Source organism: Falco cherrug, chromosome 1 (assembly GCF_023634085.1).
Source record: "Falco cherrug isolate bFalChe1 chromosome 1, bFalChe1.pri, whole genome shotgun sequence".
In the NCBI taxonomy this organism is placed as follows: Eukaryota; Metazoa; Chordata; class Aves; order Falconiformes; family Falconidae; genus Falco; species Falco cherrug.
The window spans coordinates 47,426,454-47,453,824 of NC_073697.1; the positions used below are offsets into that span (position 1 = coordinate 47,426,454).

The 27,371-nt window shown below is 40.0% G+C and overlaps 1 protein-coding gene across 2 annotated transcripts; it reads right to left on the reverse strand.

The window, feature by feature from the left end:
- Positions 1-262: 262 nt before the first annotated feature.
- NELFA (negative elongation factor complex member A) lies at positions 263-26,984 on the reverse strand. 2 transcript variants are annotated; one of them, XM_027815540.2, is made up of 12 exons: positions 26,622-26,984; positions 25,553-25,817; positions 17,719-17,890; positions 16,393-16,554; positions 15,398-15,487; positions 13,418-13,548; positions 13,167-13,236; positions 12,201-12,289; positions 9,800-9,911; positions 7,236-7,492; positions 6,085-6,184; positions 263-4,538 (listed from the first exon to the last, which is right to left on the reverse strand). In XM_027815540.2, the coding sequence occupies exons 2-12, from the start codon at positions 25,802-25,804 to the stop codon at positions 4,354-4,356; spliced, it is 1,620 nt and encodes a 539-aa protein (XP_027671341.1). In that variant the 5' UTR covers positions 25,805-25,817; positions 26,622-26,984; the 3' UTR covers positions 263-4,353. The 2 variants fall into 2 exon arrangements, with proteins under 2 accessions (XP_027671341.1, XP_005446449.1); XM_005446392.4 differs by lacking the exon at positions 26,622-26,984 and having other exon boundaries at positions 25,553-26,186.
- Between the last annotated feature and the right edge of the window lie 387 nt (positions 26,985-27,371).

Genomic DNA, 27,371 nt, shown 5'->3' on the forward strand with positions numbered 1-27,371 from the left:
AGCTTTCGGCAAATCCACCCAGAAAACAGCAGCAGGTATTTTGGTAAACCTCCTACTCGCAAATATCCTAACCAACAAAACTAGCACATGCCAACTTCAAAATGTCAACTTTGAAATGCATCTACAGAAGCAATGTGACAAATCAAAATGGATACACATTATCATGCAATTTGGCTGTTTGGCCTCAAGCTAGTGGTACTCATCACCAATTCAGCTGTTAGTACAATATGCAACTTGGTTATTAAAGACAGTCCCAGTCCACTTCCTTAGAAAATCTAAATTTTTATTATACATACTGTATTACACTGAAAATACGTACCCAAAGACAGAATATTTTGAATTTACAACTGTACAAAAAAACAATAGAAAACATACGGGCTATACTATAGATGAAACATTTTACAAAATGACAGTTCTTGTTAAAGGCACCAGATTCCCAGAGGGCTCTGGCTTAACATTTTTTAGTCTTTTTTTTTTTTTTTTCCCAGTCAGATCTTACTATGAAAATGTGATTCATTCTGAAACTGTATAATGTCAAAGTCTCAAGCTTCTTTCATCTAGACAAGTGGTCTGCAGTTTGACACAACTTAGTGAGAGAAGTTTTTCTTCTCTGGAAAGACCAATTTCACAGAGAGACATCAAGCAATTACCAAAGGGTCCTCCCTGTTTCATCCAGCATCCTATGGTATTTAACTGAAAGATTAAACAGCAAAGCTACCAGAGAAAAATCAAGTCAACCCACAAAATACTGGCCCAATGCTAGTGTTAACCACATTAAGCCTAGACTGTTCTGTATGGAGATAACTACAGAGCACTAGGGTAGGAAAGTCGAAATGGAAGATGGAATCTATGATCAAAACTCTTGCTCAGTATCTTCCCCAGGCTCACCATCTTCATTACACTCATTTCACTCTTTCTGGTCCTCACAGCGCTCATGAAAGAAAAAGGAGCCTAAAGAAACACAGCACTTCAGTGTAGGACAAGTTGTTAAAGAAGCCTGGGTATGCATGTATGTGCTTTTTCTCCCCTAAGAATAAAAAAGTTTGGATTGGACAGGGAAAACACAAGCCACTTTCATTGATTTTTTCCAGTATTCCATACTCTAAAAACCAAACGTGCTAATTCATATCATGCCTAGGCTTGCATAGACAGGTGCTTCTTTACAAGCAAGGGCAAAAGAAGCTAGGACATCCTGCCTTGCTGAGGTGCACTAATTCACCTCGGGAGTTTAGGCTTGCTATTTCCTAAAACTTCATGCTTGGATAAAAGGAAATAGAAAAGGACACAAACAAAGCTTTAAGAAAACTGAGCTACTTCTCTGGTCAATATGTCAGTACATCTGCAAGTCATCCTAGAGTCAACAAATGTTGTTGTTTAATCTTACAGCACACATTGAGCCTCACTGGATAGAATCTAGCTGACATCCAAGTGACTGAATATTCAAGACAAAAAATACCAAGTTCCAGGGCCAGATTTTGTTCTGTATGCAACAATTCTATTATACTGGAATTTAAACGCTGATGTTGCCCCTTCCAAATTGTCTGCCATTATCCCCACTTTCAGGCCACCAGTTCAACGATTGCATTCTCTGAACCAAAAAGCTCCACGTAGTTTTTCTTCTTACCCTATGGTTTTAACGTGGCAAAAACTTCCCTTTCATTATGCATTTTAAAAAAAATTCTAGACTCACAGATCAAGATGAAGTAATGCTCTCGTATTGAGGGTCGTAAATTAACTTTAAAAATAAATTATTTTTGCAGTGTTAAAATTTTCACATACTAATGACTTTAAGGAATTAAAAAGATCCTATGCTTCTATTTAAAATTTCAGTTTATTGCATATGACTGACTTTAGACAAATAGGCCTGGAGACCAACTTTGTTATGCAGCAAATACACACAGCATCACGGTTAAGCTTCCTATACACTACTGCACTCAAATGACCCCACTGCATCCTCGGAGGGCTTCCTGAAGAGGAGAGGGACACCTGTTTCCATCCCAACAGCACAGTCTGAGATACAGACTTCTGTGGACCAAGGAAGTTTAGCAAGGGACCCCCATTAATCTCAAGTAAGCCAAAAGAGCCATCACACAGCACCTCTTGAACACTACTAAATTGCAAAGAGCCTTGCATCAACAACTTACAATGTCAATACATGCCCCTCAGGTCAGCTAATTTTCTAAAAGTTCTTTGTAAAAACTGTATTTGGTACTTGCAGCTTATCTAGCAAGCAGGAACAGTTAAGACAGAAGTATCATACATGTTTACAGGAAACTGGTCATCACAAGAAAGCTTTAAAAATCTGAATGCAGACAAGAAAAGGAATGTCACTTTTCTTTACACCTTTCTTTTTAAAAGGCAAATACTTTCATATTCTATTGTTAGCCCTTACTGTGTAACATACTATAATCAAATAAGTTAAATCATGAAAACTCATTCTACTGAACTCCTAAAAACTAAACCCCACCACTCATCCTCACTTCTCAGGCTGGTTTCTGTTTAAAGAAAAATCACAGTAGGAATTATAATCTGCATCGATTCTGAAATGGGGTAATTATGTAGAGGAGAGCCCCCGGTGTGACAGTTACATGTTAGTAAACATCACATTACTACATGCACAACTCTGTAATGGTAGCAGCTACCATCAAATAACTTGCCCACTACAGAAGCTAGAACATTCTGTATATCTGCTTTTATGTAAGTTAAGAAATCTGTACTTTTGGTCACATATTAAAACACTGCAGAATATAGATTTTCTTATTATTTATACTTGCCCTGTTCTGTTGGATAATTTGTTTGAAAAACTAAAAATAAAATCCAATAAAAATTCCACAATACAAAAAGATTCTAATCAATCACCTAAAAGCCTTTGTTAGTATATGTGTACTTGGGGGATTTGGTCTGCTTTCTTTTTGGAAAAAAGAAAGCAAAAAGCCTTTTTGTCCTAAGAGTTCCACTTTAACACGAACCTCTAATCAGCCCAAGATAACATCCTCAGCACCAACCAACCACTATGCTACTCATCTTTGTATTTCTTCCTTTTAAGCACTGTTCTCAACCAAGCACAGCTCCACACACGCATACTTGCAGAAACCAGATGTTTAAGCCAAGTCTCCTTCAGATGATGAATCCTGAACTACGTACATAAGCCCTCTCAATAACTGCAAGATTTATTTGTACTATTAAAGCCAGATTATACCAGTGGTGTGAACACAGTTATAAAGACACAGATGTGCTTCTACTAGAAGGGGACAAGTATAAGGCACATTTATACACCCATATAATTGTGGCCACATTAGTGATTATACTGATATAACTTGCACTGGTAACAACCACAGCTACAGTCATTCAAATCTTTTTGGATCAGGGCTCATACGCGATATGACTGCTCAACTAAACATAATTAACACTGCCTCAAGACAACAAGTCTTCCAACTATCTACATTCAGATGCGTCACTGAGCCATTTCTAGGGCCATTTTTACATTCAGCTGCAATTGGTCTCAAGATGTAATAGTTTCACTTCCTCCCAGGTAAGTTATGCAGTTCAAAGGGCTTGCTATGCAGAAACCATAGATCAACTTCTACCCCAAGACTTGGAGGGCAAAGAGTTAGCTATCACTTCCAGGCAGTGACAAGCCACCATCATTTCTTTCTTATTATGGTGTTTTTCCTCAGAAAGCTACGATACTCAGTTTCTCTCAAATAATGCCAAATATAGATTAACTCTGCTGGGCATGGACATGGACAGTAAGCGAGTTAACAAAGCTGCTCAATCTCAGCCTATGACCCAAGCATAAATAAGCTAACATACAGTGGGTACCATCAGACACTGGACATATACCACCTGCAATATTTAGTTATACTGCAGCTGAACTACAAAATAATCAAGCACTGATCTGTGGTGCTTTAAATGTCTATTCTTACAATAGAACCCATGTAGCCAAAGAAAATATTTTTACAATAAAGATCTGTGCCCTCATTTAATGGTAAACTGTGAATGACTGCAGCAGTTATCTTTCAGTACTGAGAAGTAAACTGCTCCCATCCATAATCTTTCAGTTGTGATCTCCTTTTCCGGCATCTTGAACTGTAGGAAAACAAAATCACACCAACAACTTCCCCCCCACCTTAAGATCACCTCTCCCTCTCCCACAATGAAAAAAAAAAAAACCAAAGTGAGTTTGACATCTTCTTCTGCATTCACTGAGCCCAGTTATTAGAGAGCCGTAACTTCTCTATTCTGGAGGGTAATAAGAAATGTACACATGAATGCCATTTTGTACAGTTGACATACTCTATGAGTTGGTTGACTCTAAGCTTGATTTGGTCCAGTCTGCTGTTGCTGCATCTCTTAGGAAACATTAGTTATAGGTTTGTACTTCTTGAATCTGGTCCATTCACCAGTAGCATAGTTCATTTCAAAGACTGTATCAACCAACATAGTGGTGCTGCCAGTGCCATCTGCCTTTGGTAAATCTTCTGTATGCTCACTAAGTTTAATTTGGATGATGTCACCTTGCTCTTGGCAAGGATTCTCTGTGAAAACAAATAGAAACAAATTACACATTTTAACATTGTATTAGAAAACGTAAAGTGCACTTGATTGAGATTCTTCACTTATGCTGAAAAAAACCCCACCCAAAACCCAAACCCCAAATTAAGCAAGTAATGTCCCTATTACACATAGCCACACAAAGATCTTCTTCCCTCCATACATCACAGACCGAGCTTTAAGGATAACAAAACCAGACCCCAGAAGATGAACCCCAAGGCTAAAGTAATGGGAACAACAACAAAAGGGGAGTAAAACATGTCAGTGTCATTTCTCTCTGCTTGAAGAGTCATAAGAGACGCTTATATTTAAATGGGACTTTGTAAACCTAAACTACCAGAGTTACTTTATTTGGGATACATTTTTAGTTAAAAGCAACAATTTTCAGCTCTTCTAGAAGCCCAAACAGCTTCACTGAAATCACTCATCCAAGACTCAGCTTCATGACAGTAGAAGTATGAAACATTACATTTCAAGGTACTGGAACTGGCACTCAAGAATATCATAGTTGGCAGTTATTTATCCAACCTTCAGAAGGTGCTGATATTACTGAAGGAATTCATACTGTTATATATTCACATATGCATATATAGATAACACACACATGCACACTTCCAAAATATTTTACCTTGCATTACAAAAACCTACCCATATAAATATTAAACTATACCCCTCCTACTGGAATTTGAGGTAGCCTCTAGTAGTAAGAGCACCATCATTAATGCAAGATACACAAAACTTTCTTAAAGCCCAAGGAACATCACAGTAACTCTACCCTGGTCATCTTCAGTAATGTATTGCATTAATCCAAATGCACGAGCCACATTTAGGCTCCAGCAATCCAGTGATAACAGCCCTCAAATACCAAGTCAGAAATCAGAGCCAGTGCAGATGAGAGAGTTCACTCAAGGACTCTTAAGCCCCTTCTCATCTTACATCCAATAATCTTCTGGGTAAAACAGCCTTGGTCTATCAAGGCCAATATATGACAGGTTCTAGCCAACAGACAGCTTATCTCCCTGTCATTCACAGTTCCTGCAGTTACCTAAAGTCTCTGAGACAAAAGTTGCTACATTTCTAATGCTAAGCGATTAGCAAAGAAGCTCTGTACTACCTAGCTTGTACCCTGACTTGCCACAAAAGAACGTACTTTCATTGGCCTTCTAGACAGACCGCTACAACCTGACCAGTCTGTTCACTGTTTTGACTGGCTGCTTTGTTTCTTTTCAACCCCTGAGCACTGTATTACATGTGCTCAGTTATGTATACATTGTGTTCAGCAGCTGCTCCGACAGACCGTTTGACTTACTGGAAAGAGACCCTAAGACCTGTTTCCAGGTAGTTAGCACTAAACCAGTTAGAAATATAAACTATAAAACTACATACAGTCCAGAGTAAAGCAAAGAGTCGAGTACGTATAGAGCAGAGCTAAAGCAAAAGTCTTGCACTCACATATGCACAATTAGAAATGCTAGGCTGTATTTCAGATTTGGGTACTCAAAAGCAAGCTAAATTAGTCTCTATACATGCCTCTTGATCCTGCCATGAATCCAAGTATAAGAGCCTTTTCTGGCCTTGTAACTTTGTTTGCAGTCTTGAACATTTCCTGTGCAGCATACATTTGCTCCCTCTGCAACAAATACAACAAACACGAATTCCAGTGGAGAAAACACTACAAACAGGTACCATATTAATAGCCACAGACAAGCATAAGAGAATAATGTGAAAGTTTGTAGACCTATAAAAAAAGTAAACAGAAAAAAGCATAATCTCAAGGCTTTCCTCTTTAATGCTTACACCTAACACAGCAGCGACAACAATTCTGAAACTGGAAAAACCCCACACCTTTAGATAGTTACGGAAACACATGCTAAGAGATTTAACATTTACATTATCAATTTTGTGTTCTTTATGACATTAGGGAAAAAAGGAGGAAAAAACCCAATGCTTCCTCTACAGTCCAACAAACCCAGGCTTGCAATAATTTCAGATGATTTTTTTCCCCCTCTAATAAATGAAGTAGAAGTACTGAAAAGAAAGTCACCCAGCTTCTTAAAGTTCAGTTCTTGCAAGCCAGGCTTACAGATTTGCTTAGCAAAATCCTCAAACCAGTTGCATCCTGAATTAGCTACCTGGTTAACTTCAAGAATGCACATAATATATACCAACATACCAGCAATAAGAAGCTCCGGGACATATATAATTCAGTTTGGTTTCTGCCCCACTCTCAGGCTTTAAAAGATGTGCAATGGTGGGGGTGAGGGGATCAAGAAATAAAGGTTTTCACCTTAGAATAATGTATTGGTATCTTTTCTTCTACCATGGTAATGACGGGATCTTTTTTTAACAGCTTCATTATATTTAATTGGCTGGGTGACAGCTTTGCCGGAAATACACCTTTCTTCCAAATTTCTTTATGAGTAATGCAACATTACTTTACATAATAAATAGCAGTAAATACTGTGTTATTAAGACTGCACAACCAAAAATGTTGTGATTAAGACAGCAATGCTAACAAAGCCACAAAACATGTTCATTATCTTTGGTTATAAAAATGCAGCCTCAACCACTCTATGATCCAAAGGCCAAGAACTGCCAACATACTAAATGAGACCAACAATAAGAAGCTGTGTTTTCCAATCTACATCAAAAGCAGCTGTCAAAAAACCCGTTTTACTTACTGTGAGAGACAGGCTTTTTTTTGGTGGTGGCTGCTGCTGAGTTTGAGGGGCTACTTGTGGTGCTTGTGCTGCTGGGGAAATGGCAGGAGGTGTGGTAGGTGTTAGGGGTGAGGTAGGTGTAGCTGCAGGTGGATTAGAGTTACTATTGTACATAGGTGTTCTTTGTTTAAATTGTGCAGGAAGAGTTGTAGTAGCATTTGGAGCTGCAGGCTCTTCAGGCTGTCTGTTAGTCTGCAAGGCCTCTCGTGCAGAGCCAGCTGCAAAAACCAATGAGGATAATTAAAAACAATCCTCAAACAAGGATTAGCATCACCATTTAAAGCCTTTAAAGAAAAGTAAAAATTCTGATTATCCCATTTAGCACCATGATTCAACACGCCATCTAATATTTATATGAAAAATTGAAAAGCTAGCACTCTTTCCACACAATTATCTTTAGCAATAATTAGACTGACTAGCTGTCCAATATGGATTACTCTATATTTAGCATCAAATTTTATATTTAATGAACATCAGATTTATTAAATTGAGTGTGCTTTATTTACTTTTTAGCTTGTATTACTGTAACAACTGTACTCTGACCCTACCAGAATTATTGCTGTACTGTTATGCAGACGCCAAAACTATAAAAACATTTCATCAGTTTTTACCTAATGTAGCAGCAGCTTTCAAAGGAAATGGCAATTAAGTCTCAGCCAGTAACAAATACTGAAAATACACAAATACTTAAACAGATGACAGAATTAAAGGTAGTCTTCGCAAATCACTCATTATTTAAACACTAACTGCTAAGATGGTTAAAACTCCACAGTATTGACAAGTCCTAACTGTCATTTCTTAGAGCTGATCCATTCATCTGCACTTAAAGGAGCTACTATTCCAAACCCAGCTGCAGGTGGCAGTTACAAAATCACAGTAACTTGATCGTATATGTAAGTTACCGTCTGCCCAGCAAACACTAATTACCCAGCACACACTCTAGCCAGTTACATTCATTGCAGCTCAGACAGACACAGCTGCTTACCTATCTTTCAGGAATCTCACCGGGTTGAAGCTAACCTATTTACATTGTATTTGCAGTAGACTAAAAGCCAGACACAGACCAGAGCTACACTGAGGACCCTCAGGTCAGATTTTAGAGAATGAGATGTCTACCACTCTCCATCTAAGCACAGCCACAGCATTGGTTTCAACGATATGGCTATTACCCAGCAGTATATGGAACAGGGAAGTGAACACTTGAGGACAAACATTTGTAACAATTAGTTATCCCTTAATTTTGTACAAATGTCTAAGTTTTATTACTGGCTTCCTTTCATGCCAGAATAACCAACTTGCATAAAGTAACGTCTTAATTATGCAACCTCAGATTACATGAGACCAAATCTGTGGATCTTCTGTGTGCATCTAGTATCAAGGAAAGAATTTTTACATTCTTTGTCCATAAGAAAAGCTACATACACAATACTCCAAAAGAAAAAAAATAAGTCAGAAAAAACAGAGAACAAAAACAACAGAGAATTTTAAACTAGGCTTTTTCTGATGTTGAATACAATGCCAAGGCTCTGGAAAATACTACTAGCTGCAGACATCACTGATGGGCTCTTGACTGCATTCCTTCCAAGATGCCAATTTTCTGCCAGACAAAGATTTGCATGGACCTTCACAGAGATTCTGAACTGTTTCAGAGCCAAGTGAAATGATCAGGTTTTGCATACGCATTTTTCTAGTGAACAACATGCCACAGCTCACAGACATCAAGACAAACATTACAGTACCAAGTCAGAACAAGCAAGAGTAAAAATAATGCATTAAAGAGATCCAACATTTCAGTTAACTACAAGGTCTGGTAATGAATCCCAGTCACACACATCTGTTAGTGCCAACTGATACACTCATTTAAGACTTCACACACAGCAGAGAAGGAAAAGTAAAAGCAACCATGTTAAAATAAAAAGTGTAGAAATAAAGGATTTGTACAAACACTATTTTTTACTACAGGCAATTTTCTAGAATTGAAAATAATGTAGCACTTCTCAAAATATGCAGCAGCTCAGCTATAATCTATCAGACTGTTATAAAAGGTGAAAGTAAAATGGATGGCTTGATACCAGCTTGTGTGAAAACTAATATGTACTTGCCTCTGGAAACATGAAACAGTTGCTTTCAAGAGTCAGATAAGTGCATGCATATGGATGCATGTATGGAGTACATACACACAAGTCTAGAGTTTTTCTGGTGTCTCTTTACGGATTAAAAAAAAGAAGTTGGATTTTCTATTACAGAGTAAGAAAAACCCCAACCAGCAAATTCCTTTGCTTGCTTGACTTAACTAGCAGTCATTTTAAGACTTCAAACCAACAAGCATTTTCTTTATTTAGGTTAAATGATAGGTCTGGTTATCCCAAATCCAAAGGCTGGGTTCCTACAATTGATTTTTAGACTGCTAAGGTTGTTTCACTGGAGTTGAGGGATAGTAGGTCTGTTAATAAAGAACAGCTAGACAGTAAAACTGTATAGAGTTGGAAGTATTAGGTCCCAAAAGCAAAAAACATGTCTTTTACCTGGCTGTGTTTCAGAGCTTGGGATATATGAGGAAGACGGAACCACACTGGGGGTAGCGGGTAAATAACTTGTAGAAGGTAGTGCAGGCTCATTGTTCAATGAACCAAGTTTCTGTAAAACAGAAAAGAAAGTGTTATAGCCATACTGCATATATTCATGCACTGTTTTTTTAAATACAATTTCAACATCGGTTCTGCTATGATATTCATTTTGGTAACTCAATTACGGACTCCTCCATTAGGGCATATTTCCCCTTTCAACCTTAGCTGCCTATACAAAATTCAGACATCTGAATTACCCTAGAAGAGAAAAACCAGCTTCTGTTTCCCCTAATTCATATCAAAGTTGCTTCCGAAGGCACAGTACGAGCCAGAAAAAAAATACTATTACAGAGAATGTACTTCTGCAAAGAGTCAAGCTGCTGTTCCTCTGTCCCATTCCTCAGCTGGTAGCAAGGAGACCACTCTATGCAGTTTGTGCAGGTGGTACTCTCTGAAGAACTACACTATAGAAATCTTCTGCCTGAGCAAAAATGCTCCTTATTAATAGCAAGCAGAAACCTGTGTTCATCCATGGGCAAAAGGCCTACTAAAGTATCACCCAGTAGAATGCAAAGGCCTCTGGGACATAAGAAAGCTGAAGGTAGCAGTAAAGTACAGGTAAAACCCTGTCTCCACTGAAAGATGTCAGCACAACATGACAGATGTCATCTAGGATCAAGCCAAAGAAAAAGACACATTTTGTACTTGACTATACGTGATACCACACACACAGCATAAAGTCAACAGCATGGTATCTCTATGAAGAACTTCACTTTGGTCCAATACAGCCTTATAAACATAAGGGGTTGACAGAGGAAAGCAGCTTTGAGTGAGTAAATCTGGCAGACAAATCATTTAAGGTAGCCTTACTAGACAAAAGACTGATACTCTAAAATGTGGAACCCACCAAAAAAGATACTGTTTGCATTTTGCAGCAAGACAGGCAATGACCTTCACTCTACACAGGTCTACCGACACCTGCCTATGTGTTGTCTTTGGCACATGTACCATAAGATTGCTGCCCCCCATGGGACCAATGTTGCATGTGCTTACCATTAAGCTCTAGAGGAAAAATTTCCTGGCTCACCAACAAAAGCACAGGTCTTTTAAATAAGAGTGCTCTCCAAAGGCAAGCATTGCATGTCAACACGTGGACTAACAGAGGCAGACGGAATCATAACCACTTTAAATTTAGAACAAGACACAACACTTAAGATTTGAGATGGATTTCTATCATCCCAAGAGGCTTGCAAACACTGGATGCAGCAACCTCAAGTTATCTATTGGTACCTAAAGAACACAATTGTCCAAATTAATTCTAGGCCAAAGTTTGCTGGAATAGAAGAGGCAGTTTCTAACTAAGAAATGGAGGGAGGATCTCACATTCTTGTAAAAGTTACGTCCTGACTGAGAAAAAAAAGCTGCATCAGTTTTTCCAGTGCACAGTATCTGAAAGAACAGGTTAAAAACCCCTGTATGCAACTCCTCTCCTCACCTCCCACCCCCCAACTGAACTACCTCTAGCAACAGGTTAACTTTTTCTGTAGATCCTCAAGGGGAAAAAGAGGGGAAAAAAAAAAGACTGTCAAAGAGAAGGAGCAGCCACCTCTGAACTTTATGGGTTTTAAGCAGCACAAAATTATAAACCATGGGTAATCTGGATGGAGATCAATTCCACTGTATTTCTCCTCCCCTTTCAGTAGTCATGGGACTGGCTAAACCTAGTTAGACAGGCCTGGGGACCTCAGAAAAAGCTGCCTTCAGGATTAAAGCATCAATTCTCAAAGATTACAAGCTAAAAACTGAGAAAGAATCACAGAAGGGTACTAGGCTATAGGTTCTTCCCTCAAGCCAGAACTCAAGACAGGTGAGGTGTAAAGACTTCTTTCTTACTCAGCTGCTTATATTCAGCTATCTGTCCTGGGCACAGGCCAGTGACAAGTGCTCCTCACAGACTTCTGTGGACATTATTCCACCAGGGTAACAAAGGATGCACAGGCACAGAGTGAAACCTGCAGGAACTACTGAAAATTATTCTACCTACCTATGGTCGGACAGCCCTCCTATTCCTTTCACCTGACAGAAGACTACAATCCTCAGTTACAAAAATGCCATACCCCATCACAAAGCTAAAATAGCAAAAAAAGCATCAAAAGCTTTACCTTATCCTGTTTCTTTATCTAGTTTAGTGAAAATATAATGGAATTTTGAAATAACTATGTAGAGATTTTTACACTAAGAGGCATGTTTCAACAAGTTAGTAAAACATCAACACAGTGTTTAAGAATAACATCCACCACTGTTTCCTCTTTTCTTTGTTTGTTTGAGTTTTGTCTATTTTGGTTTTGTTTGATTTTACCTGTGTAGACACAAGACCAGCAGCATAATCTGGGGTAGCATTTTCTACTACTGTTTCTTCTTTGGCTTGCTTTTCCACAACTTCTGTATCTATTACATAAAAACAGAAGTCAGTTCAAGGAAGTCTCCTGAAATACTGAAGTAGATACACTTTTTTTAAAAAACAAAGACATAAAAATGCATTTCTCAGTCTGCTAACACACGCTTAAAGAGGTATATGTTGAAAGGTTGGTAGATAATCTTCATACACAAATTTAGAATCAACCCAATTATGAACTGAACCACAATATACATCCATCAAGCTATAGTAACTGAGTATTAGGCAGACTATAGTAACTGAGTATTAGGCAGACAATTAGGCTAATCTTGTAATATCAGAAAGCATCAAAACCCAAGAAAAAAATTACGATTTTGTTCTTAAATGGTACTCTTTTTTGCAAAAAAATACAAAAAGGTTGTCTTGGTGCAAATATGCTGCCTAGTGTATCTTCCTGATATGCTTAAGTACAGCACTGTACTGTCACTTAAGAGCAGTAAATCAGACACTATCCACTTGTTAAGATCTCTCAGCCAGAATGCTGGAGCACTATACGTTTTTTCACCATTACTTTCAATTAATTTACCCGGTCACACAGCCAGTAGAAATAAAACACATCAAAACAGCTCAGAACAATTCCAGTACTGAAGACGCTCATTCACCTATGTTCTGCCCAAAGCACAACTGACTAGTTCCATCCCTTCATGCAACTGATTCAAGTTATTATCTAGGCACATGGCAGTATGATTAGGAGCATTAAAAGAAGTTAAAATCCTCTCTTTAAGCATTTTTGGTTTGGGATTCCCCCCCCCCTTTTTTTTTTAAAGTTCAGGGGCAGAGAAGTTTTAACAACTGAAGAACAAAATGGTACTACAAATCTAGATCCTATTTGCAGGCATATTAATAGCATTTGTAAGTATGCATACCAACCTAATGTCTTTCTTCTTCTCTTTGCTTCACGGCCAGCACCTACCATATCCAGCTCAGAGATATCTAAAAGCTAAAAAGACCACAGAGAACTTAATAACCATCGCTAACTTTACATAGTTTATCTCTAAATACTGTCCTTAATTTTCTTCTTTAATATATTGGTACTTGATTCAAAACAGCATCAGAAATCCACTTCAGATCAGGGAGAAGAACCGAGCAGGAAAGCAAGAGACTAAAAAAAGTGCACCTACCTTTACTCCTCTTTCTTTGCGCAAAGGTGTTCTCGAAGGAGGAATAGGGGTTCTGTTTCCAGATGGACTAAATACACTAGGTGCTGAAGTACTCCTGAATGGAGCTTGTTTTGGTATTCCTTTGAGTGGTGCTTAGGGAAGATCAAAAAAAGCAACAATTATAATACATATCTAATTAGTTACAAAGAACTGTAACAAGGAGTTCTTTGACTTTTCCCCTTTTTAACACACACACATCCCCTTAATTGCAAAGGTTTATAATGTGGAACTGTCTATAATACACTACATGTCCCTCAAAGGTCAGATCACATCTTACCCTTCTAACAAGGAGTAAGAGCCAATCTCCAGGCTAATGCTTGCAACTCCATTCCACAGGAAGTGATCGAACAGGTGCACTGCTATCAAAATATACTGTTCCTAAATACATTGTTACTTTCCTTACTGACAACAAAAACTTTGAAACACATAAAAAGGTACTGGTCATGAATGTTCTGAATCCAATTATTACCAAAGTTGCTCTTTGAACTTTAAGATCTAGTTACTTGGTAAAACTGTCTTTGATCAAAGATTGTTAGCCAGGCTCTGCAGGGCTAAGGGCTCAGGGCTAATAATCTACTGGAAAGATAAATTACTGCTTCACACCAGGGCTTGAAATCAGAGCTGCTGTTTGCACAAGAAGGATCCAATTTGGGTCTATATTGCGAACAGAAAACCTGTTGTCTCAATACTTAGTAGAAACTGCTACACCTATAAGCTGTTCTCCCCCAACTTTACACTGTTGTCAAGTGTGAAGGTAGAAGGGTAACAGTCCTGAAGACAGCATTCTTTCATCAACTGCTAAAAAATTAGGGGGACAAAAACATATCTATCAGAGGTCTTTGAGCCTCCTGACATACTCATCATACCCTACAATTTGAAGATGGAACACCAAATTTTAGTTTGAGGTTAGGTACTCTGTATCCCTCTATATGTTGTACTGAAAACCTTTTCACCACAGAACAATCCTCTCTGACCAATGTGAGTAAGATTCAGCAGAGTAAACCTCAGCTAGTCCTATAACTCATCTTTCTAGAGACCACTTGGCTCTGAAGGCCAAGTATGAAAGCCAGCTTTATGAGTTCAACAGCTAAAAAGAATGCCAAGAACTAATGGTCAATTTCTATACAGGGAAAATTTTTAGTTCAAATTACCAACTACACTTCTTGCATTTCCTGCATGAACATGTGGCCAAACTTTGGTGCTCAAGACCACATCTTCAGTAGCATCAGCACAAAGAACTTCATGGCTTCTAGCCACCACACCAAGAAATCACACAAGTTTCACATCTCAGCATCATATTGGTGGTCAGAAAAGTTAAATCTGTGCAGTGATTTAAAGTATGTAACTAATTTTGAACCCTCTTCTTGCTCCTAGTCAAAAACTTATTTGAAAAATTGAAGCAGTTCAGGAACTTCAGCAAACAGCTGAAATCTATTAATGCAAAGTTGAAGAATGATTACACATCTTTGTCATGTCCATTAAATAGAAGCCTTGGCTGCAGAGAACACACTGTCCCCATTCTTTCAACATGCAGGATTAAACAAATACAGGATAGTTTCAGTCTACTTCACAGCATTTCAAAGAGCACAGCAGATCACAGAGATCCACACTCTGCTCCCTTTTGGAGCAACATGGCTTAGTCAGGAGTTATTCCTGGAGTGATGCAAATTAAGTTCTTACCAAAGTCTACAGGCATGATCTAGCTGCGTACATTTTAGAAGCATGGCAGATATACATGCCATTTAAGAAAAACCCCACACTCTTGTTCTTTCTGACAAGACATGTCAGAAACATTTCAATATCTGGAGAGAGGGAAGCAGAAAGGGAGAAATCTCTTGCTTCTAAAAGTAAGATTTTATAAAAGCTAGACTGTAATTTTATTCTTCATCAAGGCTATTTCATCAGATTTTCTTTCTTGGAAGTGATAAAAGCGAGCCATACTTGTTGTATCTATCTTTTTGACCAGTCCCCTGCCTTTGGCATGGAAAGGCACTCCTGCAGTCTTCTTTAGCTGTTGTGCAGTTTCTGTTGCTAAAAAGAGAAAGGTCTGTAGTTATTACAGAATCTGTGCTGAAAAAATACAATACATTGCTTCTTATATAAAATGTTATTAACTAATACATGAAAAGATGGAAATAGCAACAAAGAAATATATATGTTATTTTTGCAAGGTAAACAGTATCTGGAAAAAATGCAAAATCAATATAACTATGCAACTAACAAGACGGTCTGAGCTAAAAGAAATCAGAGCAGAAATCTACTTGATAAAGACTGAAATAATTAAAGTTCTAAATAACATCATAAAAAGTTAGATGTTTTGTATTTAACCAGATCAACTACTCAAATCACATGCAAGAAAGCAGCAAGCTGCTGCAACGGAACAGCAGGTACAGTAAACTATTTTAAGATTGCTTAGTTTAACCAGCTATCAATACATGTATGTACACATGTTGCCTTTTGTTAGCAAAAACCCTCTTAGCTTTCACACCCTATATAACCACACTGAGCAAAAGCATTACTTAGCAGCTCTTGCTCCCTGTTGCAAAAACATGGCAAAATAAGAACTAGGTTCTCATTTCAGTTTTGTTTCAGGAGCTTTAACCAAAGCTGTCCCTCATGAGTCTTCACAACTGCCTTAAATATACACATGAGAGAATGTATCTGTGATTTAAAAAGCTACAGCTTTTCGTATGCCTTGAAATCTGAACAGCATTTAAATCAAGATTAGCATTTTAATGTAATCATGGCTGGAATGACTTGCACCTGCTTTTCCACACATCAGTCTATCAAAGAAAAAAACCAATCAGCCAGCAAAGCTCTTATAACAGATAATTTTAACGTATATCCCCATATTGGAGAATAAGACTGAATACAAGTTTTCGTTTCACCATTTAAATTGTTACTCAACCTTATCAACTAGCTGTACTACTACTTACACTTCTGCAAGAGTTCAGCTCTGAGAGTGGCACTTTTAGGTTTCCTTTTCAGCTGAAAGTGTTTCACTGGGGGAGTAAGTGGCCCAGCTAGTGTAGTCAAGGCATTTTTGTTTAAGTATTGGCATTCCAACGGCAACATAGCTGAAGTTTCACATTCACTTACTGCATAAAAAGTTAACACAGTACATATGGGTATTAGCACCTCTTTGATAGCTAACTACAAAACATTTTACAACTAGACTGTACAGGTGTTTTTAGATTACTTGTTTAAGCACTGAGAGTAATTTAGTTCCAATTATTACACAGTATGTAACCAGTTATTAGGATGTTTGTTTTTTACATTAGCTTCATAAGAACTTCCATGTTAATTACACCTAGTCATATTGCAGGAATCTTAAATATGCTATTAGAGTAAAAGATAATAAAAATGATTGAATTTTTAGATTCCTTAAAATTACACATAACAAGGAAACTACTACACTAAAGTCCAAACCAAAGTGTGAACAAACAAATGATCATTTGTTTATAGTAAGAAAGCAAAACACTTCCACCACCACTGCGTTCATTTCATTATTGGTCTGCTGCAATCCTAACTTCAAGACCATGTCGGTCCATTGATGCCTAAGGACTTTTGCTACACAATGTGCTAAATCAGACTCCCTGAAGTAGGAGCACTTTGCATCACCATTTACTACATCGTTTGAAGTAGCAACTCTTCAAGTGCCTAAGCCACTATTTTTAGCTGCTAGGCAATGTGTAGCTAGTCGGGTCATCAGCAGCATTACTCTTCTTGTGATCAGTCTCTCTGCCAGCACCTATCACTTCTTGCCTAGAGGAGGACTTCCAGCAGAAATGCACCCCACCTGCCCAACACAACAGTGGTGCTTACACACACACGAGGCTGTCCACACAAGCACTGCAGAAGCTGAGCCTTACTGTCTTCTTTGGTACTACAACATATGAAGACAGAGCAATATATGAAAAACCTCAACTTCCTAAGCTGCAGTAAGCCAGTTATTACCTACCAGCACACATACAGCCTGTCAGATATTAATGAATCCACATTACCTTATGTGTTGCCCTTCACAAACACTCAGGGTAATAGCCAACATGTAAGTTCTGATGATATGTGAAAAGATAATTTAATAAGTTACCATTCCTCAAATATCAGTTCCCAGATCTTGAACTGTGGCAGTTAAGAGACAAGACATACTACTTGTCCTGGTACCAGTACCATTAAGATAGCAAGATTGCCTGTGAAACAACAAGTTATTTCTGAAAAAAGGCACTGTATTTCTATACCTCACACCAACAGAAAAAGCTTACCTTTTTCTCTAAGTTCTCCTAAAATATCTTGAACATTGGGATTCTGTTCTTCAAGATCAAGGTTAAGGGAGCCAGTATCTGGAAAGGATTTTAAAATATCAGCTACCATTAAGACCCAGGGGTCTGAATCCAAGGTAGCGAGCTGGATAATTTCAGTCAGTGCCCCTTTCATCTAACAAAAAAAGAAAAAGAAAATCAGCCAATTGGAAACAGTTTTAAACAGGTTAGCTGGATTTTTTTATTTTAATAAGACACTAGCATAAACATGCACAATGTTTTACTACTGGGGAAGGGAAAAGGGAGGCTGCTTCAACACAGTTACACAACTCTAGAACTAAGTAAAGAATTAAAGAATGAACCAAGATTATTTTTTTTTTTATATTGCTTTTGGTCAATCTAACCCAAGTTTGTTTTGAGCTTTTGGCAGTTTGAAGCTTTGTTTAGCACTGAACATTTTTACTAAATGTAACAGACCAGATCATTACACTACTGTCTCTTTACATTCTACATTTACACTCCCAGTGTCCCCACACCTTATATTCAGTGATAAAAACGCACAACTAGAAAACAAGTTATGTACAACAGTCATCTAAATGAAGATGTGCCCCTTTCTGGACTACCGAATAATTAAGTAGACAGACCATATCTGCATCATATGAACATAAACTGTCCTCAAAAATTTACTGCTTAGGCAAAATGTGTTTCATGTAATAAAAACTACATATTACAGAAACAGACCCAGCCCTCTAATATGCCACAAGTAATAAGACTTTCCATCTATCTGAAGTTTCTATAGTCAGAAAAAAGTCATTTTTCTTTAAGCATCCATCTTGAAAAAGGGGAAATAATGCATAAAAAAATATTAATTGTCACAGTAATATTTTTAAATTACTAAACAAGTCTGTTGGCACCATGAAATGAACTAGAGTCAAGGTTACTACAGACAGGGGTTTATATAGTGAATCTCTTAAATTAGTTATTTCATTCACAGCTAAGCTTAAACCCCTCAAATACAGACTGAACGCTTGCTTTAAGTAAACTCTCATGTCAGCATTACAACATTAGCTTCACAGAACTAAGATATTTGAGACGTAATGCGCATCTAATCCACAAAACATAACAGTAAAGTTATGTAAATTATTTAGACACACTATCTGTGTGGCACTAACACTGAAGAATTTACAAGCAGGTGTAAGGAAATACTTGAATTTCAATTTTTCACAACCCACTGAGGCACATATAGCTTAGTTACAGCCTACATGTTTCTGAACACAGGGAGACAAGCAAGAGATTCACCTTCACCTTTATGCTTTATTTCTTTCCCTTTATTTAGAACCATCCTCTTCTTATGAAAAAGTTTAGTAAAATAAGCTTACTCTACCCATGCAACTCTAAGAAATAAAAGTTAAATCTCTGCTCTCTATTAACAACCCCCATGTCCCACCCAAGCCTTTCAAGGTTCACAGGCAAACATTGACATTTCTTAATTCCTTTCACCCAATGTTATTGCCCTCTCACTTCAGAAAGGTTTACAAGTGCACTACAGGGGCAGTTTGTCCGTTACCCCTCCTTGCAAGTTTTAGCACTTACAGTAACATGCTTGCGAAACAAACTAGATCAGTTTATCTGACCCAAAACAGCATCTCTCTATAGCTTTAAGCTTGATCAGCCCCTTAGCGTGGCTGACTACTGTCACACAAACACTAGAACCACAAGAGTAGAGCAGAGATACTACAACTGTCAGTTACAGTCTTCAGCAGCACTATTGATTTGCTTTGGATTAAACTGACCACATAACCATGACCACACACTGTTTAACATGTTGTCAAGTTTAACCAACACTTACTCAATGGAAAGAATAAATTCCTAAAGTTCTAGTCTGTATTGCCCTCCATTGCTCACTTCTTTCTCAGTAAACACAAAACCCCCACCTAGACTCCACACAGGCTCAGCAATCTCTATTTCAACCCTAAACTGCTCATCAGAAGTCACTTCCACTACAGTCGATGAGGACAAGCATCAATACTGTTGAAAGAGTCCTTTATTCTCCTATCTATCCCTACAGGAATTCCAGTACTGATTTACTTAAAACACCTGAAAATTTAAAACACGCCATGAGGACTGATGAAGTTATGGTTTATTTATAGCTCTTTTACAAGCTTTTATCTTGACACAACTAATGCAGGTAAATGTATAGAATGTAATTTCCTCCACCAAATCAAACTCGGGCAATAGTCGGAGAAAAGATGTCTCCTGTATCATCCCAATTTACTATTCATATCTGCTCCACAAAACTCCCATTTGCACCAAAAAAAATCACAGAGCTGTCATAACCCCTGTAGGTATTTAAAATACAGGTAGATGTGGCACTTCAGGACATGGTTTAGTAGTAGACTTGGCAGCGCTGAGTTAACGGTTGGACTCCATAATGTTAAAGGTCTTTTCCAACCTAAACAATTCTATGCCTGTACTATGTATGTTCCTATGTAGCTCTTGTCTGGGTATGTCAAATCCACATTGCTCACAGAGCAACTAAAGTTCAGGCAACCTACCTATGCCACAATCCACTGCTTCACATGACTTCGGCTCCTTCAAGAATGGAGCCCATAAACAACTTGTTTGCCTAGCACTGGGCAAATAACATCATCATAAGGCCTCATGGCAGAAAGAACAGGATGAAAAAACAGCCACCGTCATACACAGGGAAGCAAAGCACACTAACACATACTGTGAGCTAACCAGAGACATTGCCTAAATATGGGTTTGCATTTAACAAGCCTGGATTTGAGTTTTGACTCAGGTTTGTCTTTCAATAGCAATTTAAATATATGTTGCCAGTTCAGTGGTGAACTGAAGAAAAGTTTTCTTTGTGGTTTGAGAATGCACGAAATGCAACTCTGAGAAACCTACGTATAGTTTTTCTGTTACTTTACAGAGCACAGCCATAATCCCAAGCTCTTAATTGTGTAAGATTGCAACACTGGGTCAGTAAGAGCCCCATCAGCTTCAACCAGCATCTTGTTAAGCATGAATGTCAAGATCTGATGCAACATGTTCTGGCATTTCTCTCATCTAAAACTTAAGGATCTTAAGTATTTTTCTCAGCCTGCTGGCACAAAAAAAAACCAATAGGGCACAACTGAAAACATCTGAGAAGGAAAGGATCAGGCAGGATGGGGAAAGTCTGGGAACAGAGACAAAAGGAGATTAATAATGGCTGTGCAGGAAGAATACACAAACAGCACCGTGAGAAGAGGTAAAGAAAGAAATGTTACTAGAAACACACAAAGTGATAACTCCAGGATGACTTCTCGAAAAGGTTTCCTGTTCATTTGCTTTATAGTACACCTCAATTTATGTGACTATACCTTTACACAATTACATCAACAGTTGACTAATAAATGCAATCAAGTTTTAATCTTTCATGCGGGATAGTGAAGGTGTTATTTATAGGTATCTGTATTATTATACAGCATTTTCATTAAGCTAAAAGCATTGGATTGAAAGTACAGTATTAATATTTATGCAATACAAAACCAGGATGCATCAACTACCACTGTCATATGTTTTTTATTTTAATCATGAAAAAGAGCAGAAGTGGCCAGGGGTAGTATTAGATTAAAATATACCATATTACATCACAAAAAAATTAAGAACACTAAATGCAGGCCAGAAAAATGCATAGCAGCCTGCCTGTTCTGAACAGAGGGAAAGGCAAGCATCACGTGCCCTCTTACTCCTTTGCAGTAGTACTCCACAAGTCCCACTTGCATGAATAGAGGACTCCTGATTCACATAAGCAAGCAAGAAGAAACAGTCTTGACTTTCGGTCTCTTGCAGCTACTGTAATAAAAGTGCAGGCTGCTGCTGGGATAGAGATCTTCCTCTCAAGACTGAAATTCAGAAAGCACTGAAGCACACAGTCCTCATTCCAGACTTGGTTGTAACATCACAGTCTAACCCTGAATAAATAAATTAAACATTGGCACAAAAAGAAAACTTGCATTGGCATTGTGAATCAGGTTAACAAGAATACAATATACAAAATAAACAGAAGTAATTGTTCTGCCAAATTCACAACTGAAACTCTGGTCAGCACTACACTGAGCTTTAGGCATCATTTCAAATAAGCACAATTATCTAGAAAAAATGTAACAGATGAAAAGCTGGGGGGCAGGGAGATTCAAGAGTTAGCAAATTCTGCCCAGAGAATTACAGCAGGAAAGGATATTTTTGATAACTGCCTACAAAACACACTTAAAAATGGGAGCCAATTATTCTTATTAGTCAGCAGGAACACACAAGCAGCAATGAGGTTCACAGCATGATAAAAAAAAAATAATCAGGTTTATTACCTATCCCACAGGAGTATTATGAGGATTAAGTTGCTTATAGATATACAATATTTTGAGTGTTGAATGAAAACATTACGAAAATTGAAGGATATTACATTTGAGGAAAAAAGCACTTAAGTAAAGGACTTAGCCTTCAAGACAGCTCATTGAAGATTCACTTGTCTAGACTGAAGCTTTCACAGAGATTTAGGAAGGATCAGCAGCCAAGTAAACCCCTTCTAAACCAAGCACCACCACATTTTCCTCAATTCCCACATAACTTTCTCAGTTTTCTGCTCCCAAATGGTCTCCATGTTATTCTGTGCCTCAGTGAAAATGCTATTATGTAGAAAACAAAAACCCAGTACTTTGCAGAGAAAACAGTAACTAAGTCCAATACCTAGAGCAGGGTATATCATTTAACATCTTACATAAACTAGTAACACATCCTGCATCTCCTATCTAGATTCCCAAAGCTTTACAAAGCTGATGCAATGTGTTTTCCGATGCTATTAAGTTTCCAAATGCCAGCTCAGTGCTTCTCACACATGATCAATACAGACTGGCACATGGCATGGAAAACACACATATGACTTTCCACAGAGACTAATGAAGTACTTTCACAGTTAAGTTTAACCATTTGAGATATGGGTAGGATTCCCAAATGATGAATTTCACTTCCAGGCAGCTACAGGTATCCTGTACCAGTGTACTTCTGCCAGCAAAAAGACACCATATTCAGTACAATACACTGAGCAGAGAACACTACAGAGAGGTGCACAGCACACATATACTGAACACAAACATATATTTAGATTAGGTTTCAGATTTAGACAGGATATTAGGAATATATTCTTTACTGTGAGGGTGGTGAGACACTGGAACAAGTTGCTCAGAGAAGCTGTGGATGGCCCATCCCTGGCAGTGTTCAAGGCCAGGCTGGATGGGGCTTTGGGCAACCTGGTCTAGTGGAAGGTGTCCCTGCACACGGCAGGGGGCTGGAGCTAGATGATCTTGAAGGTCCCTTCCAACCCATACCACTCTATGATGATACCACCTATCTTAGCAAAGCCACTACAAATTATGAACATCTGATAAGACAACATCCCTTTCTGTCAGGAGTTTGCTGGTAGGTCTGCTATATCATTAGGCTTCCTTCCGGTACAACCAATGTTAAGGGTTTCTGTCTCACAACTTTTTAATTTTTATCAATTTTTTAATCCCTTCCTCTCAGTTAAAAAATAAATAAAGATTTTTTTTTAAAGTCACATCCCTGAAATAACTAAGATGTTATAGGTACTTTGCAAAGGACTGAAAATATGCTAAATCCCTAGATCTCAATCAAGTGTGCTTTGTTTACAATGAAGGATTAAATCTATGATTGCATTCACACACTGCACCAAAACAGCGGAAAATCCTAGAATATCTTTTATTACAGCAGTAAGATCAGCTTTATGTTTGGAACATAACTGATAACTTTACACTAAAAGGTACAGCAACTGACTTGCTCTTCTTTACATATACTTTATCTCCATGGCTAACAAAATCACAGACCAAGTTTCTGGGTACCATCTTCCTCTGAATCAGTTCAAAAAGTTATTTTACCCACCCAGTGAACACTCGCGCAGCGTTTCAACAAGTTAATTTGCTTAAATGCTGCTCCCTCAAAGAGCTGAACAGTGTTACTTATGAAGGTCCCTAAACTAAGCTCTTTTTGATCTAAAAGCATCACTAATTTGTCAGATTTTTCCAAACATCGCAATACTCATTTCTTCCAGGCTACTTGGATTTTCACACTATTTCAGAAGAATTTAGCATATTCAAGAGTTCATGTGAGCTTATGCATAGCTCCCCATGCCCCTTTCTGGCCTTGGTTATTTTGTTTGGCCAAAACAAAATTGCATTTGTCACACAGGAAGACGACAGCTTGTGCACTGAACAGGCACTAAACACAAGTACCATGTTTTGAAAATTAGAGTAATTATGCTGAACAAGAATTATTTCATTTTTTTTTAAGTGACACTGACTACATGCAAGAGTGATCAATTATACAGATGCATGTGGCAAGACAGGCACTGGCAAACACTAAACCACTGCTTAATTGTGATCCTTGTGCATTTTCAGCTTAGAAGTACCCCAAAACTGAGCATACAATAATCCAAGTTACATACCGTCTCCCCACACCCTGCCTAGTACATATGTACATTAAGCCTAAGCAGCAGCTGTGTCCTAGCCAAGAAAGAGACTGGTGCAAGCACAGCTAAGGATACTCTACACAAGAATGTGAGGATTAACTACATGCCACCTCCATGATCGTTACTGGGATCCAATACCATACATGGTGGAAGTAGGAGAGGTACTCCTTAAACCTAGCTGAAGAAACTTAAAATGTTTCCCAGTCATTGTCCTGCTATTGCCCCAAACATCAGTAACTGCCTACTGGTAAGAACAAGCCAGCTGCAGATGAGGTATGGTCCCAGGCCAAGCAAATAAGCTTGCAGAGCCAGCTCAGACTTGAGCCAGCCAGCTTATTAGTTGGGGTAGGTCAGTAAAGGAAAGCACCAGCTGTTCCCAGAAAGGTAAAGAGAAGCAAAAAAACCCACCCATGGCAGTTTTTTCAAGCAATGCTTGACTGCAAGAAGGTGGCAAAAAGCACTGTTCAGTGCAGACCCCAGATCTTCCATTCCATAAGTTTCAGCACTTGCTGCTGTCCTTCCAAGCAGAGATGTTCGACTTGGGACACCTACATAGCTGCCAGTATTAAGGAAAGTGAAGGAAGCCTAACACGGCTGTTCCCAAACGGTCCTGCCTCTGTCCTAATCCTAGGAGGACCACAAGCCCTCTTCCCAAAGGCACCCAGACTGTCAAAACACAGCCCTACAACTACGAGTCCATGGGGAGGCATAAGATGGGCTTCAGGTCGAAACTGCTTTCAAAAAACTAGTGCTAACCAGAGATTCCCCGGAGAGCAGGGCGAGGAGGAGCAGCAGCAGTAAAGCTTCCACTCCACTCACTCCCTTTTATCACAGGGAACGTTAGCGCTTTTCCTCGCAGCAAGGACAGAGTCCTCCACACTGGGCCTCGACCAACCACCCCACCAGCCGCGACCTTCTTCCTCCCCCTCCCCGTCCAAGAAAGGCTGCAAGGGAGATGCAGGGATGTCTGTGGGGACCAGCCTCATTACACACCCCGTGCCGAGTGCGGCCGGGCACCTGCCCTTGAGGAGCAGCCGCTGCCCGGCTCCCTGCCTCAGGGCTGCCGCGGGGGGCTGCCCGCTCCCACCGCGCCGGAGAGGGCAGCGCCAGGCGGCCTGAGGCGCCGCGCCCTGGGGTCTCCCCGCCCCACAGACACCATGAGAAAAGAAAAGGGCGGGCGGGGGAGGTGGTGCTGGCGCTGCGCCCCCGTCTCCCCTCACGCCGTCTCCGACCGACCTCTTCCCCTCACACACACGGACCCCGCTTCGGTTAAGCTTCCCGCGCAAGCTCCTACCCAGCTCTCACCTCATCCACTGCCCGGCGGGGCAGGTGCAGCATCCCTAGAAGCAGCTTGAGCTTGACGGCCGAGGAGAGCCCGTGGAAACAGAGACGGATGTTGTCGATCACCGAAGCCGTGAGCAGCGAGGCAATGCTCGGCGGCGCCCACAGCTCGTCTGTGGAGCCCAGTTTGTTGTGTAGCCACAGGCCAGTGTCACTCTCCCGCATCGACGCCATCTTGGGAGCGGGGCGAAAAAAGAGGGGATTCTCCACGGGCATTTTATGAAGACACCTAAAGGGAGGGATGGAGGAGGTGAGGACCCCTGCGGGTCGGGGTATTGTTCGCAAGCCAAAATGGCGGCGCACTATGAGGTTGCGCTAGGGGAGGCGGAGAGTCAGCCGTAACTTAAAATGGCGGCGCCCTGACGGCGAAAAATAACGAGGCTCTAATCATCTGTCGTTCAGATGCAAAATGGCGCCCAGCACAGCTTTTTTATCCGTATTGCAAGATGGCGCCGCCTCAGCGCGGAGAAGCTTCTCTTTCAGCCCCGACCCGCTGTCCCTCACAGTCCGCCCTAACTTCTCCGGGGCTCTCCTAGGCAGAAAAGGGATAAAAACCAGGAGCGGGGGGGGTGAGCCACCGCGGGGCCTGGCGGCACAGCTCAGGATAGACTGGGGCCCGCCCCGCCCTCCGAGGCCGCTAGCCTCCCCCCGCCGGGCTCCGGGCTCCCACCTCCCCCTTCCTGCCCGGGAGCCGCCTCACTGGCCCCGCACGCCGAGCGGCTGCCGCTGAAGGCGGGCGAAGCGCTAAGGCCCTACTGCCAGCCCGCCCCTCCCCCCCAGGGCTAGGCCGGCCCCCGGGCCTTCCGACACAGCGCTCGGCGGAGCACCACGTCTCCTTTCCTCGCAGCCCCCATGTTCCCGAGGGGGCGGGTAACCCAGTCCCGCAGTGGCGGCCGCTCAAGCACAGCGAGCCCGTGCCAGCGCGCCTGTCGCTCGCTCTGGTCGGCCGGCGTTGAAACGGCCGTCTGTTTCCCCCAGCCAGCACCATGGGGAGCTTATTAGAGGTGCTAATAGCACCTTAAAGCGCACTCACCTCCCTGTTTTCCTCAGGTCCTATCAGCCCTTGGTTTGCTTCTCGGCCAAGGTAAAGGCAGCTTGCGGATGTGGTGCTGGATGGTGAATCCCCCGGTGGTGCCACGGTCTGGCACGAGCTGAGTGTCTTTTTCTTCGGTTTCCCCAGAGATGCTTTGTGCTGGGTGCTTGAGCTGTAGGGGATTACCTCAGCGGCTCGTAAAGCTAGCGGCAGGCCCTCAGGAGCTGGGGTTGGTACACATACGTTCATATTCCCTTGTGATTCAGCTCATTGTTATTTAAATATGAAAAATTAATCAATTGCCTAAATCCCAGAAGACTCAGGGGGTTTTCAACTGCAACATAAACAGTTCATTTTAGTGTCTTTCTAATTGAAATTGAAGCACAGGAGTTGTAGGAGTGCATAGCAAATTCACCTCTCTTATGTTTTTGATTGAAAACGTTTTCTTTACAACATTCTTCCTCTAAAGAACTTGCTTACAACCTGATTTCTCTAGGGAAGTAGCGCAGTTTTTTTTTTGCTGAGTGCTTTATATTTCCTTAATACAGCATTGTGGAGTGTTATATTTTATTCTTGTTCCCAGCTTTTACTAATATACAAAATGCTGAGTGTCTGCAGCTCTTGGGTGCTATGAAACACTGACTTTTATCAGGGTGGAAGTGTTTTAGAGCAGAGTTTCTATGTGAATAAACTATATATTAGTACATTAGGATTTTTTTTCCCCAGCTAATCATTTATGTGTGCAAATGA

Excerpts from the sequence above, each read along its gene's own strand:
- NELFA (XM_027815540.2), bottom strand. The coding sequence starts at position 25,804 with ATGCCCGTGGAGAATCCCCTCTTTTTTCGCCCCGCTCCCAAGATGGCG. Across the intron at positions 13,237-13,417 it reads GCAAAGAAAGAGGAGTAAAG|CTTTTAGATATCTCTGAGCT; the intron begins GTAGGTGCACTT and ends TGGTCTTTTTAG. Across the intron at positions 12,290-13,166 it reads GAGAAGAAGAAAGACATTAG|ATACAGAAGTTGTGGAAAAG; the intron begins GTTGGTATGCAT and ends TTTATGTAATAG.